The following is an 18,657-nucleotide window of genomic DNA, read 5'->3' as shown; positions in this document are numbered from 1 at the left end:
TTATTAGAACCGCATTTTTTATTTTTTCACACTGCTTCACTCCGCCGGCTGAGTGGGTTGCAGCAGTCAGCCCACCGCCTTGCTGAGCTCAGCTGTTCACATATCGCAGCAGGAAGGTGGAGAGGACCTGAGGGGGGGGAGTGGACACACAGCCAGCTGTTAGTGGAAGTTTTATCTTTGGTTTCTGATCACTTTGCTGGCATCACTTTATTGATTCACATTTTCAAAAAAAAAAAAGGGGGATTTTTAAAAAAATTTTATATACTTTGAAAACAGGTGTTGCTACATCCTATCTGCACGCATCTGGCCCTTATTTATTTACGGGGGATATAAATAGAAAAGGTGTGAATCATGTTTGCATAGAGTGTGATCTGCCCGCCCCGGTATCGCTGCCCGTCAACTGGGTCACGCCAAGCATGCTTCACACAGAAGCCGTCACGGTTCCCCTGCAGCCCGTGTGACAGTTGAGAATCCGTCAGAAGGAAGTTTGCATGTCTGCGAGCCGCGGCGCTCGGCCTCTGTACACAGTTTACTCTCAGCAAGCAGCTGCGCGTAAACTGTTAGTGTTGCAGTGGGAAGCAGAGGGATTAGTCAGAGACCCGCCGTGTCACTCAACACAAGACTGAAAGCTGCACTTTTGACTTTGTTGCCGCTGAAACTCAACAAGAGGCATATCTGAAATATTGCTACTTGGCAGATAGTTTGACAACTTGGTTAAAAAAAAAAAGGTGTCTTTTTTTATCCTTTGAGAAAATGATTAAAAAATTAATTTGGGCAACATGTAGAGCAGCTTGTTTTCTTAATGAATAATACAGCAAAGACACGACTGACAGACAAAAAGAGGAAGTTTTTTTTCTTGTAAAGCGGCAGATTGCTCTAATTTAGTAAACACTTTTTTTAATTGCAGAGCTAAAAAGAGAATATCTTTATTATAAATAATAACAAAAAATGTTGAGATGTTAATCTAAAAATAAAAAATGTGTATTATATATATAGAGAGAGAGAGAGAGAGAGAGATATGTAAGGGGGGGAAAGCACAAGCAGGAGAAATATGTAAGGAAGATCTTTAGTTCCCCCCCCCCCCCCCCCCCCCAACACCCTGTGAATGCGTCGACTTTTCTAGTCAAATGACAGAACAAAACACTCAAAAAAGTATCACGAAAAAAAACCCTTTGTATTTTAAAATTAAACAAACCATGATCAAAATAATGCTTCATACTATACATGACAATAACTTAAGTGTTCTTTGTACAGTAAATACAAAAACAGGAGAAAATAAAAAAAAAAATTTTAATCTGTCTATTGGTCTACTTTATAGCTTTTTCCGCAACAAGATCACATCTAAATCCAATCTGAAGTAGATTTTTCTCTATGAAAATGACATGCTGGGGCCACTGGAGACAGAAAAAAAAAGAAAAAATGAGAAGATTTCCACCACAAAATCTCAGAAAATTTTACAGAAAACCTGGAAATTCCTGAGTTTAAAAGTCAAAAATTTACTAGTAAATAAATCTGAGATTAATCTCAGTTGTTTTTTTTTTAGAAAAAAGAAAATTTGACATTTGAAACTGAAATTTCCAAGTTTTTCTCCTAATATAAAAATTTCTGAGGTTTTTTTCTAGCAAAATTTCAACATTTCTATGAATCTCAAAATCTGAGTTTTCTGAAGGAAAGAATTTTTTTTTTTTTTTTACCTACAATGGTCCCAATGTACTGTCATATGCTGCAGTGCTAGTAATAGAGCAGAATAAAAATAAAAAATAAGAGAAAATCTTTACCATTTCTTTTTTTTATTATTTACAAAAAAATGTTGAAACTTTGATCTAAAAATAAAAAAAGCAACACTGAGATAAAATGAACTCACTCGGGCAGAAAGTCCGTTCCGCTCAGCTTGTCACAGTGGATTACTGATCATAAAAAATCTATGAATATTACTGATTAAATGTTTTTCCGTCTATATTTTCCTGCCTTCCTGTGGAGTGTTAACACTGACTGAGAAATGTAAAAAAGGGAAATTTGATCTTCCTTCTGCACGGCTCCTGCTTATGGACCTGATTTCACGCTTATGGGAAAATCTGATTTCAGATCATTTTATCAGGCTTGTTTTATCTTCAAGCACTTATTTAAACAGATAAAACACTCTATTTAACCAAAGCAGCAATACTAAAAGGAAATAGCTGAATCCTCACAAAATCTGTGAGATGTCCCACTTTTCCTTTTGAAAGCTACTTTAAAGTCGAACGTTTAAGCTGAAAACATGGTTGCTGTTCTGTCCAGCTGTCCTCCTCAGGAGGCTGAAGGAACTCCACAGCTCAGCAGTGAAAGACTTGCAGTCAATGGTTCCTGAATGCGTCCCAGCAGACTGGGGCTCCTGCCTACTTCCTCTTCCTGCCCCGGCCTCGGCGGCCCCGCCCTGACGAGGGGCCCGCTCCGTCCGGGCCCAGGGCGCCGTCCGCCTGGCCGGCCGGGATGTTGATGTGGCCCTCCTGGATTTCGCTGCGGGCCTCGGAGGACAGCTGTTCGATCTTCTTCTGCGTCTCCAGGTAGAACATCACGTCTCTCAGCTGCTCCTGCAGCTCCGTTATCACCACGTCCTTTCGCTCGCCTGCAGCACGTTTCAATAAAGCACAGAAAAATGATCTGTTTAAATATTAATGACAGACAGATTTTGGTTCTTTATTTATTATGGGGATGCTGCAGGTTTTCACAAACTCAAATTTAAGACCTTTTTAAGACCGCTATGAAATTTAAGACCCAAATCGCCACAGAAACCTACAAAAGAAAATTGTATATTTCATATAGTAGCAGTGCTGAGCTTTTTTGCACAGAATGAACATAATATTTTATGGGTTTTTAACAGAAGTGAGCAAATGTCGTCCAAATGTTAACTGGTGATAAACAGACACATACCCATGATGGATGCAAAAAAGCTCGCTAGCTAGCAAGGGTATACTAGTATCTAGTTAGCGGTAGCCTCAACTGCCTTGAGTTACAGAACAGAAGTTCAATGTCTGCGTGCGACTCAAATGTTTGAGTGACAGAAAAGCTCCATGGAGAAAAAAACAACATAGAACATATGAGATTGGGCGTGCCGTGGTGGCGTAGCGGTTAGCGCGACCCGTATTTGGAGGCCTTGAGTCCTCGACGCGGCCGTCGCGGGTTCGACTCCCGGACCCGATGACATTTGCAGCATGTCTTCCCTCCTCTCCTTCCCCGTTTCCTGTCAACCTACTTTCGTAAAAAGGGACACTAGAGCCCACAAAAAGACCCCCTGGAGGGGTAAAAAAACAAAAAAAGAAAAAAGAAAAAGAACATATGAGATTAAATAGTTCTGCCACAAAGATCGTTGTTTAGCTAACAACCATGCTAATTGTGGCAATAATTAAACAGGACAGAAATTAAGACCTGTGATTAACGTATTTAAGGCCAACTAACATTTTTTTAAAAAACAAAACAAATTTAAGACATTTTAAGGCTTTAACTTCAGATACATTAATTTAAGACTTTTAAAGCTGTGCGGACAGCGTGTGTTAGAGGACTACAGAGATATTGACTGGCTGGTCAGAAACCAAGAACAACTGAATGCACCGTTGCTATGCGATGACAGGTCACATTAACAAAACCCCTCTTTTAGCTAACGATGCTAACCATGCAAACTGTGCTGATAAGATGCTGAACTACATACTCATTTACTCTCTTTTTAAAACAGCTGAATATTGATTCTGGATGCATCTTAACAGCATTCATCCTACAACTATGACCATCGTTCTAAAGTCTTACAAAATCTGGATACTGGCAATCAGCCATTCATTTCTGATCAGTTCTGATTAAATGTAGGAGTAGCAGGAATTTACAAAAACCCCTTTGCATATTAAGACCATTTTATGATGACACAACCTCAGTAGGAGGGACGTCTTTTTATCAAATATGTGTCATCATGACAAGGACTGAGGTAGAACGGTGTGAGGTAAGACAGACGTTTCCGTTATCACTAAAGATTACATTCACTTGGTTTTACAGAAATCCATAACAGTTAGTCATATTCAGTACATTAGCCTTTACTTCTGTTAATTATGACAAATTTTCACTTACAGCCAATGAAAACACCACATTTAAGGTCATAATATTTCATCAGACCAAAAAAAACAACAACAATACTTTCAATACAGAAATGTGGATTTGATCAAAATGTGGTTTTTAATATGCTACCAGAACACATATTCCAATTTTCTAAAGATGACTGCACTTTTACAAATGATACTTGATGCAATTTTAACAACTAACATAACTGAATAATTAGCTTCCCTATCTTCATACTTCAACTGTTTTTAGAGGGAAACATTTCTCGCCGTTCTACAAACCGCATCGACATCTGCAGTAAAAACAGACGGGATCAGAGAGGGGACAAAACCCCTTCGAAAGCCCCGGTTTGAAATCCCCGAACCAGCATTAACATCAAAATTATACTAGGAGAAAAGCTGATGTTTGTTCAGACAGTTTGCATTCCCCATTTAAAAAAACCCCAAAACAAAACAAAACAAAACGCTTCTATAGATGGTGATTCGTGCAAAGTGGGAAAGTCCAGAAAAATGAGCGCTGCAGCTGGGCTGGGTGATGTAGTTCCTTCCTGGTTTGATAAGCGGCGCCTCACATGAGGAAGCTAACGGCCGACACTTTCAGATCCAGGAAGGGAGTGTTAGCAGTAGCACTGACCCTCCCATGGCCACATTAGAGTCAACACACTCACTCTGGTTAATGGGTGTTAGAGTGTGTGTGTTGGTCGGCTAGAACAGAGAAATGCTGTTGTTACAGAAGCAAACGTCAGTAGATGCAGTCAGTACTTTAGGTCAGTTAGCTAACCTGCCAAGAATAATAAGCACCGCCTTAATGCCAACATACATTTCGGCACATGCAAGGGAATCAAAGTGGTTCATAATTTCCACACAAACATGAGCTTACTTCTTAATAATTTTAAGATTTTTTAAATGTAATAAAAGTTATCTTTTAAAACAAATGACAGATCTGTGCAACCACAAACTCCTCTTCACGAATCACCTTTGGTTGACCTGCTGGAGTCACTGGGGTGTGTGTGTGTTGATGTGCTTTCAGAGAAAGCAGCAGGGATAAAGTGATCAAAGAGGAGTGGCAACATGTCAGCAGAGAGGAATCTGGTATTTAGATAAAAAAATATTCTGTCTCCTCCTCTCCAGGTCAGGGTTTGCATCAGATTCAGCTGATCAATACGATTAGATTAGACATGCTGGAAGATTAGAGTGACAGACGAATTGAAAAACCTATTCCCCCCCTCGCCTGTGGTGGCGCTGCAAAAATAACCACTGAGGGAAATGACACAAAAACCTCTGAAGAAGACACGGAGTTCAACTTCCTTCTTCACAAAATGTAAACAAAAATGGAGTGCCATTGGATTTTCGCAGCCGTAGCAATTTCTTCAGCTAGCGCTAGAACCCCACGTTTGTTTTGGTATTGACCCAGAATGCCCTGCGCTGTAGTCCACTTCCTGCTTTTGGAGCAGACTCCAGAGTTCACTTTAATCGAACCAAGATGACCAGAGGGTTAGGGTTATTTTTTTTGGTGTGCATTAGAGTTCGATTACACAGTCACACCTCCCCAAACAAACCGGACCGAAAAAAAGAAGTAGTACTCCTATCTGTGGTGAACATAAAAACAAACCAACAGAGTTGCGTGTTCACTCTGGGTTTTTTAACACCCAGAATTGATCTGCACCAAGTTCTAAAAGCTTAAATCCATGGAGACGTGTCAACTGATCTAAGAAAATCCAAAAGAACCGTTTTCATGTCCGGTACATCAGACTCCCAATTTGCCATGGAAGTAACCCTGCCCGTTGCCAAGCATGGATTCAGCTTGTTTCACAAGAATCTCAGCTCAATGGAGTGTTTTCCTGGAAAGACGGGTCTAGAATGCCATCACACCTGCTTTCCCTGGGTAGGACCCTTTGGGGGTGGACATGGGTCAGCTCCAGGGTTGCAGCTGTAAAACTCCTCTCTCCGACACATTCCTGTCACCGTTTCCACATCTATTCAACTATTAGAGTAGTGAATATTAGTGACACCAATATTCACTATTGGTGTCACAGAACCAAAAACTAGAGGTCTTCTAAAGGGTTGTTTGCCAACCCTGGTCCTCGAGGCACACTGCCCTGCGTGTTTTAGGTGTTTCCTTGCTTCAGCCCAGCTAATTTCAATTGATGGCTGATAAAAAGGCATTAGTTGAACAGCAGCCAGTTGAATCAGGCACATTACAGCAGAGAAACATCTAAAACGTAGAGGTCAGTGTGCCTTGAGGACCAGGGCTGGAAAACACTGGTCTAAAGATCTGCTGTTGTATCAGGTCACTCTGGTGGGACGGGATCAGAGAGAGGACAAAAACCCATTGAAAGCACTGGTTCAAAATCCCAAAAAGTTCCAAATAATACGAAAAGCTGATGTTTGTTCAGACAGTTTGCATTGCCCAAAATAATACCAAATAGATGGTGATTCGTGCAAAGTGGGAAAGTCCAGAAAAGCGCTGCAGCTGGGCTGGTGATGTAGTTCCTTTCTGGTTTGATAAGCGGTGCCTCACGAGGAAGCTAACGGTCACTCGGTCACGTGGAAACGCATGACCGAGCGTGCATTTCCACATTCTGTTAATAGCTGATTATATAATTTGCAAATGGCTATTGTAAATACAAATCAGTTGTCTTTGACATCATTTGTCTATTTATAATAAGCGATGCCTAGCCTGGCGGGGGGCAAGTAAAGGTGGCCCGCCAGGCTTAAACACATACAGGGGGAGGGCCCGGTGTTTAGAGCCACCTTTCATTAGTAGTAAGTGGAACACTGATCAACATATTTGATGTGTGATTAATTTGATAATGGCTTTTGACAAAATGTAATGTTTATTGCTTGTTTCATGATTAGTTACTGCATTATGTTTTGAAGGTGTAAAGCAGTTTGAACTGTCTTATTGCTCAAATGTGCTACAAATAAACTTGACTGACTTGACTTCTAATGGACTGAAAACTTGTATACTTGCTCTAGAGCGGAGCTACAACTTTGCACCTTCCACTGATTACTCAGCTTCCTACTCTTATGCCTAATTTGTCAGATCCTGCGAAACATCCCATGATAGCTGCAGAACAGAGTGCTACTGAATAAATAAAAACAATGTTTTTCACTTGAGCTAGCCGTTGTTGGTTGTGTTGTGTTTTCAAAGCCGCCCTGACAGATGTTTTTGGAGTATGACAGCATGCTGCTGCTGCTACTTAGCAGGACATGAGCGATCCTCACTCCTTACATGTTGAAGGAAAAACAAATGGCTTTCGAAGCTCGTCCGAGGAAACCTTACATGAGCAGCAGAAGAAAGGTCGTAACATGGGAGTGAATACTCAAAGATAAGATTTGTGAGCTGCATGAAAGGCTTGTTTGACTTCTAAAGGATGACCTCCGACAACTCGGGCGCAACAAAAGAAACATTACGAGGCCATTATTTACAGGGAAGCTGCAGCGGTTATGAGAGGACCATAAAGTCTGAAAGGGAAGGTCCCAATCCACAGAGGGTGGATGTGTAGAGAGGGAGCTTTGTCTGAACGCTTCCTGTAATAAAAACCCAGAGGTCGAAGGAAAACTACTGGTACGCCAACTCACAGGTAGACTGAAAACATTGCAGAGCTGAACAAAATAACGGTGGGACTAAAATAAAACAATGTTACTCCAAAAGGTTAGCACCTCAAGCCATTTATTCTAACAAGAAAGGAGAATCTGCCTCATAAAGACTCATTCCTCCTCTTCTCCACCCGCTTGCAGACGGCCATCACACTCAGTTATAGCTGCGGCTTGGTTGTGTTGCAGTAATTTGCATCTCATTTGCAAATGTGACCACGTAAAGAGGAAGCAGTAGTAGACAGTGAGACCGAGCGTGCGTTTCCATATTCTGTCAAAAATAAATCATTCTGTTCTAGCTGGCATTTCTAAAGGGTCCTGGCAGAGGAGCAGCTGATCGGGAACAAACAGGATAACAATGAGCGCAAGAACTTATTTGATTATGTAAACCACCCTAAACATTTCCCAGCAGTCATTTCTCTTAGCATAGCGCTCTCCACGGCCCACCATTTGTTCCACAGAGAGAGAAAGTTCATCTGAAAATGAGTTGATCACACATGGAAAAAATAAACTACGGCCGTCAATAGAACCACTTTTGGCAGCTGTAATGTGTAGGTAGTCATCTTCCATCAGATCTTGTCAGTCACTCAAATTGTCGTGGAGGAAATTCCCCCCGCTCTTCTTTAGAACATCGCCTCAGTCATTCTAATGTGATACAATGTATATTATTTAATGACTGTAAATCTGTATTCTCTGTGATCTCCTCCAGAAACAGACATGCAAGCTGTTATTGGAGTCGCAGCAACATGTCCGCTAATCCGCTAATAGCGGGGCTAATTTTTCGTTTAGCGCTTTAGCTAACTTTGAAAACCATTAGCGCACATAGCTTCCCCTAAATAGAAGTTTCTTAATAAATTCTATTGCGCTAAATTACTTTGCTGTTTTGTAAACTTTTAGCTGAATAAAGTTTGACATCTGTGTTGAAGTTTTGGTTCTAGACTGTTCTCCTGTCCCCCCCCCCCCCCCCCCCCGTCCCAAAGCTTTATTTCTAACAAGAAACATACAGCGACAAAATAAAACAAAGTAGAGAGCAAAATATAAACATAAGTACAACATCTAAGTGCCTTAAAACATGTAAATTATGTCAAATTAAATTGATGCCCTAGGTGTGTAGTCTTTTAAGGGAAGATATGCTTTGAATTGAAGTTAGCGCTTTAGCATTTTCGCAACAAATATTGTATTGGTGTAGTGCATTAGCATTAGCTTCCGCCAAATAAGGTTTTGGTGTAACATTTTAGCGTTAGCTTCTGCTATATAACATGTTGGTGTAGTGCTTTAATATTAGCTTCTGCTAAATAACATGTTGGTGTAGTGTTTTCGCATTGGATGAAATATTTACCGTTAGAAGAAAGAGACCCCTGTTTTGTAGAGACAAAAGTAGTGGACAATATTCCTACTCATGAGGAGACGTGGAAACTGAAGTAATACTAGAGGACAGACGTTACCGAGGCAGAAATGTGGATGAAGCTCCATGACTTACCGCTCTCTTTTCCTTTGCGTTCCTCCTCGGCCAGCTGGGCTTGCAGCTGCGTCTGGTTGGCTCTCAGGCAGCGGTTCATCTCCTGCTCCTCCTTCAGCTCCTGGCTCAGCTTCAGCACTCGACCGTTGAGCTGAGTGCACCTGAAAGAGCCCGACACGTAAAGACTGTGGCTTTGCCACTTCATCCTTAGAAAACAAGCATGGCTGGAAAAGAGCCGTTTTCCTTTAACACTATGATTAATAGCAAGACTTTCAGATCTTTGTTGCAAGAAAATATTGTGACAAGCACAAGTCTGACTTATGCAATACAGGGAAACGGCAGTCAGGTTAGACCAGATATTGGCGTTTCTTTGGAATTGACAGATTCCTTTAGTTTCTCAGTAAAGACTGTTGGTAAATCTACTGAAATGTGTGTTTTTGTAAGAAGTGGAGTAGCAGCTGAACAGTCACAAAACCATGGCAACAAGATACAATAATGTGCTTAGTTGTGATGACTCAATTATTGAAATAATCGTCAGCTAATTTAATAATTGATTAATCGTTTATTGGAAGAACGACACACTCAGAACTGTAATTAAGCTAAAACTACACAAAAATATATACATTTTCTATTTAACACTAAAAATAAACTTGTCTGTAAAAATATTCTACCTGGAACTTCAAGTGACCATTTTAGTTTCCCCTGGTTCAAATTCTGTAAAAAACTTCTAGCATCTTAGGATTTCTAGCTATTAATGGGTTAATCCAAAAAATAATTACCAGATTATTTCTACACTATATTGATGTTAAGTCAAACAGAAACTTTCTAGCTGCAGATTCATCCTTTGCTACAAATAATCAAGTCTACAATAATGGAAGGTTTTTACTGCATTTTCAGGAACTAAATGTTTTATTTTCTTATTTCAAAAATGAATTGAATTTGTTTATTTGCATCTTTTATGTATTTCTAATATTGTATAAAGTAAACTTAAGTGGTTAAATAAAAACATAAAAATCTGCAGTGTGCCAATTGTCTTATCTGATTAATTGTCAGAATAACTGATTACTAATATAATCACTAGTTGCAAGCCTAAATACATGAGCTCACATCGTACACACACACACACACACTCTCTCTCCCCATTTAAAAAGACAAACCTACTTTTTCTCTAAGCTCTGCTTCTCTTTGCTTATTTCTCCGAATCGCTGCTCCAGGTTGTCGCAGCGCTCCAGGGTCTCCTTAAACTTCGCCTTCATGTTGTTGATCTGAGAGCAGAATCGAAGAGTTTGGATCCAGAACTCACGACCTGACACGACACCAAGACACGTTGTTGCTCCTCTACCTCATCGGCCGTCTCCTTCTCCAGATGAACGATCTTGTTCTCCCAGTAGATCCTCTGGGACTCCAGCTGGCTGGTCAGCAGGTAGGAGTACTGCAGACGGAGGCGGACCGTTGGGATCTGTCCGGGCTCGTTCAGGGGAATCGAATCTCATCTAAAAAAATAACTGCTTACCTCCAACTGGAGAGCATCTATTTTCTCATCTTGGCAAGTGTCTCCTTCGCACTCAAACTGCACCATCTTCCCGTCGGTCTTACTGGCCACCAGGCGGTGCACGTAGTTATCTGCATTACACAGAGTTGCACAGCGATCACTACAGGAAGGCTTTTCTCTTTTAGGCAAAAACACCTAGGAAAATCATAGTTGGGACAACTGTTGATCCTCCTAGCGATTTTAAAAAAATAAATAAATGTAACTAAAGCATTTTTAAAATTCGTTCTCAACCTTTCTTCAGTTGATCAGAAATGGCTGATTCCGTGACACCGTGCATCTCTGGGTCACCAGGACCCACATCTGTCTCACCACCACAGTAAGAGAGCAGGACGGAAGGAGATGTTTAAAAAAAAAAGCCCCCCAAAACTTAGTGAAGAATGGGATCTTGGTGTTATCAAGTCTCCATGACAACCATTGGAAGCTCTGTATGTGCCAAGTGGAGCAAGGTTAAGATTACCTACCATCATAAATGTAAACATATTTAGTATGCAAAACTCTACTGAGACTTTAAGTGGAACTGTGAGCTTTGGTCAGTTGAGGCTAAGGCAGGAAACTCTGCCCACATCAGGCCTTTTCATGAAACATAATGAGCTGAAAACACCAACTGGAAGCTGAGGTTGTACAAATTACATGTGGTCTTTAAGACATTAATTATACAGTCAGGCTGAAATAATTAATCGGCTTAGTCGTGATTAATCAATTCTTGAAATAATGATCGACTAATTTAGTGATCAAATAATCGTTCATCGGATAATAGTATAAAAAAAGGCCATTTGCCGAGAGAACAACACAGTTACAGCAGTAATAAAGGCAAAAGTCAACAAAATATATATAAATTTTGCATTTAACATAAAAAAACTTTGTAAATATATTCTACCCAAAACAGAACAAATTCTGTGAAAAGTAGGTTTGTACGTGTAGAACTGATCAAACGTACGTTAAAGGAATGTGTCGTTATTGGATTTAAGGCAATCAAATATTTAACTATTTTTAAAAAGGAAACAAAATTGCATTTTTAATATTGGACAAAATAAGCTTAATGAAAGAAATGAAAAATCTGCAAAATGTGGCAATAATTTTTATCCGATTAATCGATCAATCACCAGAATAATCGATTAGTAAAATAATCGCTTGTTTCAGTTTAATTCACCATTTAAAGTGGTTGATTGTTTTGTTCTGCAAAACAATGAACTAAAATATCCACTTTATATCAAGTGAAGCATCAGGTTCACTGTTAGCTTGTTTTAGTCCCAACTTGCTAGTTTGGGTTGAACCAGTAAGAACTGATCCGTGTTTGTGGCAGACAGGTAAGAAAAACAGAAGAACTCTGACTTAGTTACTAATTTTTCGAAAACTGTGTGTTGAGTAAACTGTGGCTCCATGATGTCTTACTTCTCCCTCTCTTAAAACACACACACACACACACCAGGAGGCTACTTCTCATACTCAATTTGCTCTGAAGTCTGAACTATAATGGTGAAGAATGAAAAGCCACACATGTTCTGTAAACAGGTGGATAACTTTTAGAAATGTTCCCTCTAACAGTTTATCTGGTGCTACTGCTGACTTAGTGCCAGCTCCTTATGCTTCCACCAGGTCAAGAAAATCAAGACACAAACTCAGCACCAGATCACTACTGGAGCAGAGGAAACATTCCCACCGGCCAGAAACACGAGGCGGACCCGCAGGGAACCGCAGCCAATCAAAACGTTGGCTATGTTCAAAACTGTTTCTTTGTTTTAAATTTGAAAAAAAATCTAAAACAAAATCTCGAACAAAGAAACCCAGAAACACCACATCTAGAATCACAACCTAGATTAGCATCAGAATAACAAAACAATAATAAACTAAAATCACATGGAGCTGTTGCCCTGTTCTGGTTTACAGTTTATCTGTAAGTTAGTCATTCCACTCTAAATGAAAACGAAGATTCCCTTTTGGAAATTTTTAGGGTTTCTTCTGCCCCCTTGTGGACAAAATTCATTACAGCAACAACAGAAATGGTTTCCTATCGATAGACCTCCTCCTTTGCAGTCGCCACCCTGTTTTCCCACACAAACCGCGTCATCAAAAGCGCCGTACCTCCAGCGTAGTCCCACACCCGGTGATTTGTGAGCTGCATGGCGTAGGTGTGCTGCGTTTCCTCAAAGTGCTTGTAGGCATGCCGACTGACGTAGCGCCCGCAGCCGATGTGCCCGCAGATCAAACAGATCCACAGGTTCTGCAGGGGAAAAAAAAACAAAACAAACAGAATAATTAAAAGAAAAGTTCAATAAACAACATCAGTCAGTTGTGACGTTCTCAGAGAGTGATTGGTCACCTCCTGCACGCCGCACTCAAAGCATTTGTTCTCTTCCACCGGCTCTGGCGTCTGACAGTACCGACACACCGGACACCTAGAAAACACACAGCACACTCAGCTCAGGTCAAAGGTCCTTTGTGAAACAGAAAAACACACACAGCAGAACAAACGCGTCACACAAAGCTGAGAGAGACGTCCAGAATCACGCGGAAACACGGAGCGGAGACAATTAGAGAAACGCAGCCGAACCGGCACCGAGAAACTGACTGAAGAACAAACATGGAGGACGGAAACGAGTCAGGTAAAAAAAAAAAAAAACAAACAAAAAAGAGACAACAGCTTTCAGATCGAAACGTTAACCGAGTGTTAAACAACGTTTCGGAGAAGGAAGGGTTGTGCGTTCGACTCACGAGGCGTCTTCCCACCGCTGGAGACACTGGCTGTGAAAGCTGTGGTTGCAGAGGGTGGTGAGGACGCCGTTGACCGACTCGTCCATCCTCTCCAGGCACACGGTGCACTTCGGCAGCTCGGTCAGCTCCATCACCGGCAGGCTGGCTCCCTGCGGCAGAACAGACGGGAAGAGGAGAAATATGAAGGAATTAAATGTACAGAGGAAGGAGAGACCAGTAAAGGTCGACGGTCGGGGGTCGAGACGCTAGTAAAGACTAGTTTTGTTTGAAATAAAGCTGAAATGTTAAATACGGACAACAAATTCATCTGGAAAAACAAACCACAAATCCATACAAAAATAACGTTGAGACAAAGTAAACTATTCCAGTAACTATTTCACTAAACAATAATATTGTTGCTCTGAGGCCATTTTCAAGTATTGATAATAATGCAAGTTTGCTCTCTCAAAAACAAACATACTTTCATTTTGTATAGAACATTTAACACTGGAACTTGGAAGATATTCGAAATATTCAAAATAAAACGAGCAAAAACCTGGGATGCACCAATAGCTTTACAACTTTCACTTGTTCAGTCAGTGAAATTGAGATTATAACATCCAATGCAAAATAAACAATAAAAATTGTAACAAAAACAACGTAAAAATCTAATTACAATAAAATGCTGCTACTCAGAGCACAAAACATAGAATTAGACTGAATAGATCTGCCCTTATGGATGGGACTCATTGTCACCGATACCTGATCTAGAATTTTTTTTTTTTTTTCAGTATCAGGACCGATACAGATATTAATATCACATCGGTGCAACAATAAACAAAATGGAAATAATAAAAACACACACACACACACACAACCAAACCATAAACAAAATGAACTGTGACGCCAAACTAGACAAATTTTTCCTTCAAAAAATATTAATTATCATTTGAACTTTTTATGCGATTGATTCTGTGCTTACTGGAAAAAAATTCCCAGAAACGTTGTTCACCTGCAGCCAAGCGACTCTCCCACATGGTTCAGTGATTAAGGTCGGAGGTCAAGAAGCCACAGAGCTTACCTGGCCTTGACCTTTGAGCCCAAAGCTCTGCATGTCTGAGCCGTCCGTCTGTCCAAACACGCGCCACCTTAAACTGACGGCTCACTAACAGACCTCTGAGCCACTTGCCTTGTGGGAATTTGTTCTTGGAATTAGAGCAACGCAGCAGGTTCAGAAGGAAACGACAAGCATTCTTACGTCCTCAGACTTTATGACCTCCGCTCGCTCCACGTAGACCAGCTGGCACACCGCTTCCTCGATGGAGTTGAACTGGCGTCCGTTGCAGGCCGTGTAGAAGCTGTCGGCGTCGGCCTGGGAGACGCAAAGCAGACGGCGTGTCGAGAAAAAAGGTCGAGTCACGGCTCAGTGACCTGGAGCAGCAGAGGCGCTCCTGATTGGCTGATCCGACTTCCAGAATGTTAATAATGCTCACCAAAATAAATAAAAATAAGAGTAGTGGAATATATTTACAGACTGGAAGATTCTGCTTGGATATTTTCTTTGCAATGTTATATTACAAGAAATACATTTAAATGTTGCAAATGCTAAAATTAAATTTCTATTTAAATGAAAAAAAATAAACATTTTATTGCCCCAAATGTAACAACGCGGAGCTGCTTTGCTAATTTGTTGTCTGGTTTTCTGGATTAACCCATTAACAACCAGACGGAGTTACCTGAGAGGAGAATTTGATGAGAACCATGTACTGGTTGGGAGTGGAGTCCCGTATGATCTTCATGTGCTCCATGACGTCGTTGAACGGAGCCATGAGCTTCATGAGGTCGTGGCTGGTCATGGTGGCCGGCACGGTCAGGATGCACACCATGGCGCTGCGCCGCACGTCTTCGGTCAGCGACGTCATCTTACTGTGGCCAGATTGGACAAAAAAAGGCGTTTTACATTCACAAAAAGATTGATTTATGTATTTTAATGCTGTATTTGTAGTAATTAAGGAGAGCAGCAGGACATCCCAGTTCACGTCAGGCTTAAGGGTTGTGACAGATTTGAAAAAACTTGAATATCCAGAGTTCTTAGTGCCTTACAATCAATTAGAACGTAAAATACAAAAATGACACATCAGCCATGAATTTACAGGAAGGAAAGACATGCAGGAAGAGGGACACGAGGAAAAAACATAGTAAGGAAACAAGAAATAAAAAGGAAAGATGGAAAGAACTGAGGAAATAAGGAAGAAACTAAAAATAAGCTATGAAAAAACATTAAAAACTAAGGAAAATAGAAGGAAACAAGAAAGGCACTAAGGAAACAAGCAAAGAACTTAGGAAAGAAGAAAAAAACGAGCAACAAACTAATGAAAGAAGGAAACTAGGAAAAAATTAAGGAAAGAACAAGACAACTAAGGAAATAGGTGAGGAACTAAAGTAGAAGGAATCAAATAAGAAAAGAAGATAGGAAAACAAGGAACTGAGGAAAGATAGAAGGAAACAAGGAGAGAGGAAAGACAGAAGGAAGGACACAAAATAGGAAGTAAGTCAAAGAAGTTAAGGAAGGACAAAAAAAGATGAAAAAGGATGGAAATAAGAGAGAGAATGAGGAAAAACAAAGGAGAGATAAAGGTAAGATGGAAGGAAGGATATCAGAAAGGAAGAAAAAAGAGAGGAGCTGTTTAGACAATGGGATCCTGGACTGGAAATAAAATCCCTTCTCTTTTCTTTTTTCCTCCATAGTTATCCAGATGTGAAAAATACTGACATTAAACTCCATCGTCTTCCAGGCTGGAAGCAGACGGAACCCAGTATCAGTTTTCTGAACGTGTCCGATCAGGAAACACAACCACTCACTTGGTCTTGTAGAGGTGCATGATGCCATGGACGATCTCCACCGACGGATTCCCGCTGAAGAAGGAGATCTGTTCTGGTAGCTGCTTGGAGGGCGAGTCCGGAGCCGCCTGCGAGGCGCCGCTGGTCTCCTGGGAAACCGGGGTCTCAGTCTGCGCACTCTGAGGACTGCTGCTTCCTTCGTCACTTCTTGCTGCACGAGGAAAGAAACGTTAGCTCAATCAGAGGCAGCGACCATGGTCTGCTAAAAATCATAAAAGTGTGATCAGTTCTGGATCTAACGTTACACAAACACTCAGAACCAAGCCTGAGTCACTTAAAGCCCTCCATCAGCAGTAGATTCTGAAAGTAAGGTGTGTTTACAATTGCTGTCAATTAGATTTAGGAGAGGAAGATGACGAAGGATTCTATAGGTAGTTATGCCTAAAGAACAAAACATGAGATTCTAAAAATCTCCAGGAAGCTTTTAGTTCAAGCTTTTACTTGACGGCATTTACTTGATGGAAAGTGGCAGCTGCCAGAACACCTGCATCGACATCCCGCAAAACAGCAGCAGCAGCAGCTCTTTCGCCCCAGTGTCAGCTGCCGGGATGCGGACACCGGAAGTGCCGTTACCACCAACTGCGCTTGCCGTCTCTCCTGTGGTTTGTGGCACCAAGACATGGGCAGGAGGCTGGTCAAGTCCGTCAAAAAGCTACAAAGCTCCACAGAATGGACTTGTTTTGCCCATCTCTTCCCAGAGACAGTAAAATGGATCGAACCCCTGCTCGGAACCACTTCTGTGTTGTGACAGAGCGCAATACTCTGCTAAAACAGACACGTTTCCTTCATGGAGTGCACACGGTCTCTAACAGTGTTTAGGTTGGTGGTTTGTGTCGAGGTCAAATTAAGCACAAGGAGCAGCAATGTGTTCCCAGCTCTTCATATGTATAAAGGCTTACCTGAGGCGGGCTCATAGGTTTCTATCACCATGTCCCCCACGGCTCTGCTGCCCATATGCTGGTGCAGGATGGCTGCTCGCTCCAGCTCACTCTTCCCACTCAGGGCATGTTTGGCTAAACCGAGACTTTTTTCCCGGAGCTCCTCCTCGGACATGCCTTCAACTAGAGGTGAAACAAACGGCATCATCTCGGCACAAAACCCCCCTCAACATTAAACCAAGCACAACACCCAGGCCAAGCGAAGCAGAGCTGCTTTTACTGTCGCTGCTGGTTAGTCTTTAGCTCAGCACTAACTTTCAAAATAGAACCTCGGAAATGCTCACTCACCAGCAGAGTATTGAAAACCTCGTGGAAAAGGAGACCGGTCGGCTATTTCCAGACGGATAACAACCAGCGAAACACTCATGTGTTAAAAGGGAAAGAGAGCAGTTTAACAGAAACAAAAACAAACAGCTGACAGCTGAGCTAGCTCCACAAGGCTAGCTGGATGACTAGCAGTTCACTTTGCGCCCCCAAAACTATCAGCTTAGAGCACCAAAAAAAAGAAGAAAATAGATCGAATATCTTTTTTTAGTTTAGCCAAACAATGTATTAACTTCCCTGCTTTTAAATGTAAACATTATATTAGTGTTATGACGTTCAACTACCTAAACTTCAGCTAGGTGGTTTAATGCTAGAGGGATCCAATTCTTCCTCTACACCATAAAAAGCTACGGAATGATTTGGTGCCCCCTACTGGTAAGGACGCGTAATTATAAGATACTCAACTCAAATTCGCTCGCGAAAAAAGAAAAGAAAAAAAAACTCCTAGAAAGTTGCTGGGGAGGAGAGGAGGAAAAAAAAAAAAGTCAAACCCAAAGAGGTCTAAAAATGATTAAGAATCTTCCAAATGTCGGATATTTGTCTGACAAATTAAATATCTCAGAAAAACATTTAGTAATTTTTCACAGCAGACTCAACTCATACGTTTATGAGCTGCGCAAAAATTATTTAAAGTCATATAAGTTATTTAACAGCATCCTGCAAAAGTATTCAACTTTGAACTTTTTCCATTTCTATCAAGTTTGATAGAAATCGTCACATCCACTGAATTCAGTGGACTTCATGTAGCAGACCAACAATGGAGAACAAGATTCTAAATTAGAGAACATTTTATGCGGCTTTAAAATTTCCTTGCGTATAAAACCCGTCACACAATCCTATAACAATACTAAACATGCAGTACATTGGAATAGTATATATCAAAGCATGATTTTGTTGGAACAGCCCAGCCAAAGTCAGGAAATAAAATAAATTCAGAATCTGTGGCAAAACCAGAAAAAATGTTGTTCAGGCCCTCTTGATCCAATTCAACTAACATTCTAATAGGTTGCAAAGAATGTGTTTGCTTTGTTTGTCTGGCACAAACCCAGAAATTGTCAGCATCTTAACATGATAGGGCAAATCATCTTTTGCCAAAAAAAAAAAAAAAAAAAA

General features: G+C 40.9%; 1 protein-coding gene across 1 annotated transcript; it reads right to left on the bottom strand.

Moving 5' to 3' along the window:
• Positions 1 to 1,587: 1,587 nt before the first annotated feature.
• On the bottom strand, positions 1,588 to 17,898 carry brap (BRCA1 associated protein). Its single transcript, XM_032570736.1, has 13 exons — positions 17,509 to 17,898; positions 17,182 to 17,343; positions 16,244 to 16,433; positions 15,118 to 15,307; positions 14,640 to 14,753; positions 13,403 to 13,551; positions 13,011 to 13,086; positions 12,773 to 12,911; positions 10,652 to 10,761; positions 10,481 to 10,570; positions 10,300 to 10,403; positions 9,160 to 9,299; positions 1,588 to 2,605 (listed from the first exon to the last, which is right to left on the bottom strand). Exons 1-13 carry the CDS (start codon positions 17,585 to 17,587, stop codon positions 2,376 to 2,378), a joined length of 1,773 nt encoding a protein of 590 aa, XP_032426627.1. The 5' UTR covers positions 17,588 to 17,898; the 3' UTR covers positions 1,588 to 2,375.
• Between the last annotated feature and the right edge of the window lie 759 nt (positions 17,899 to 18,657).

The sequence above is a fragment of the Xiphophorus hellerii genome, chromosome 8 (assembly GCF_003331165.1).
Source record: "Xiphophorus hellerii strain 12219 chromosome 8, Xiphophorus_hellerii-4.1, whole genome shotgun sequence".
Lineage (NCBI taxonomy): Eukaryota > Metazoa > Chordata > Actinopteri > Cyprinodontiformes > Poeciliidae > Xiphophorus > Xiphophorus hellerii.
This window is presented reverse-complemented; position numbering and strand designations above follow the sequence as displayed.

Bases quoted from the DNA above. Each gene is read 5' to 3' on its own strand.
- brap (XM_032570736.1), bottom strand. From the start codon at position 17,587: ATGAGTGTTTCGCTGGTTGTTATCCGTCTGGAAATAGCCGACCGGTCT. The intron at 10,762-12,772 runs GTACGGCGCTTT...TGTGTAATGCAG, and splicing joins GGTGTGGGACTACGCTGGAG to ATAACTACGTGCACCGCCTG. The intron at 2,606-9,159 runs GTAAGTCATGGA...AACGTGCTGCAG, and splicing joins ACGCAAAGGAAAAGAGAGCG to GCGAGCGAAAGGACGTGGTG.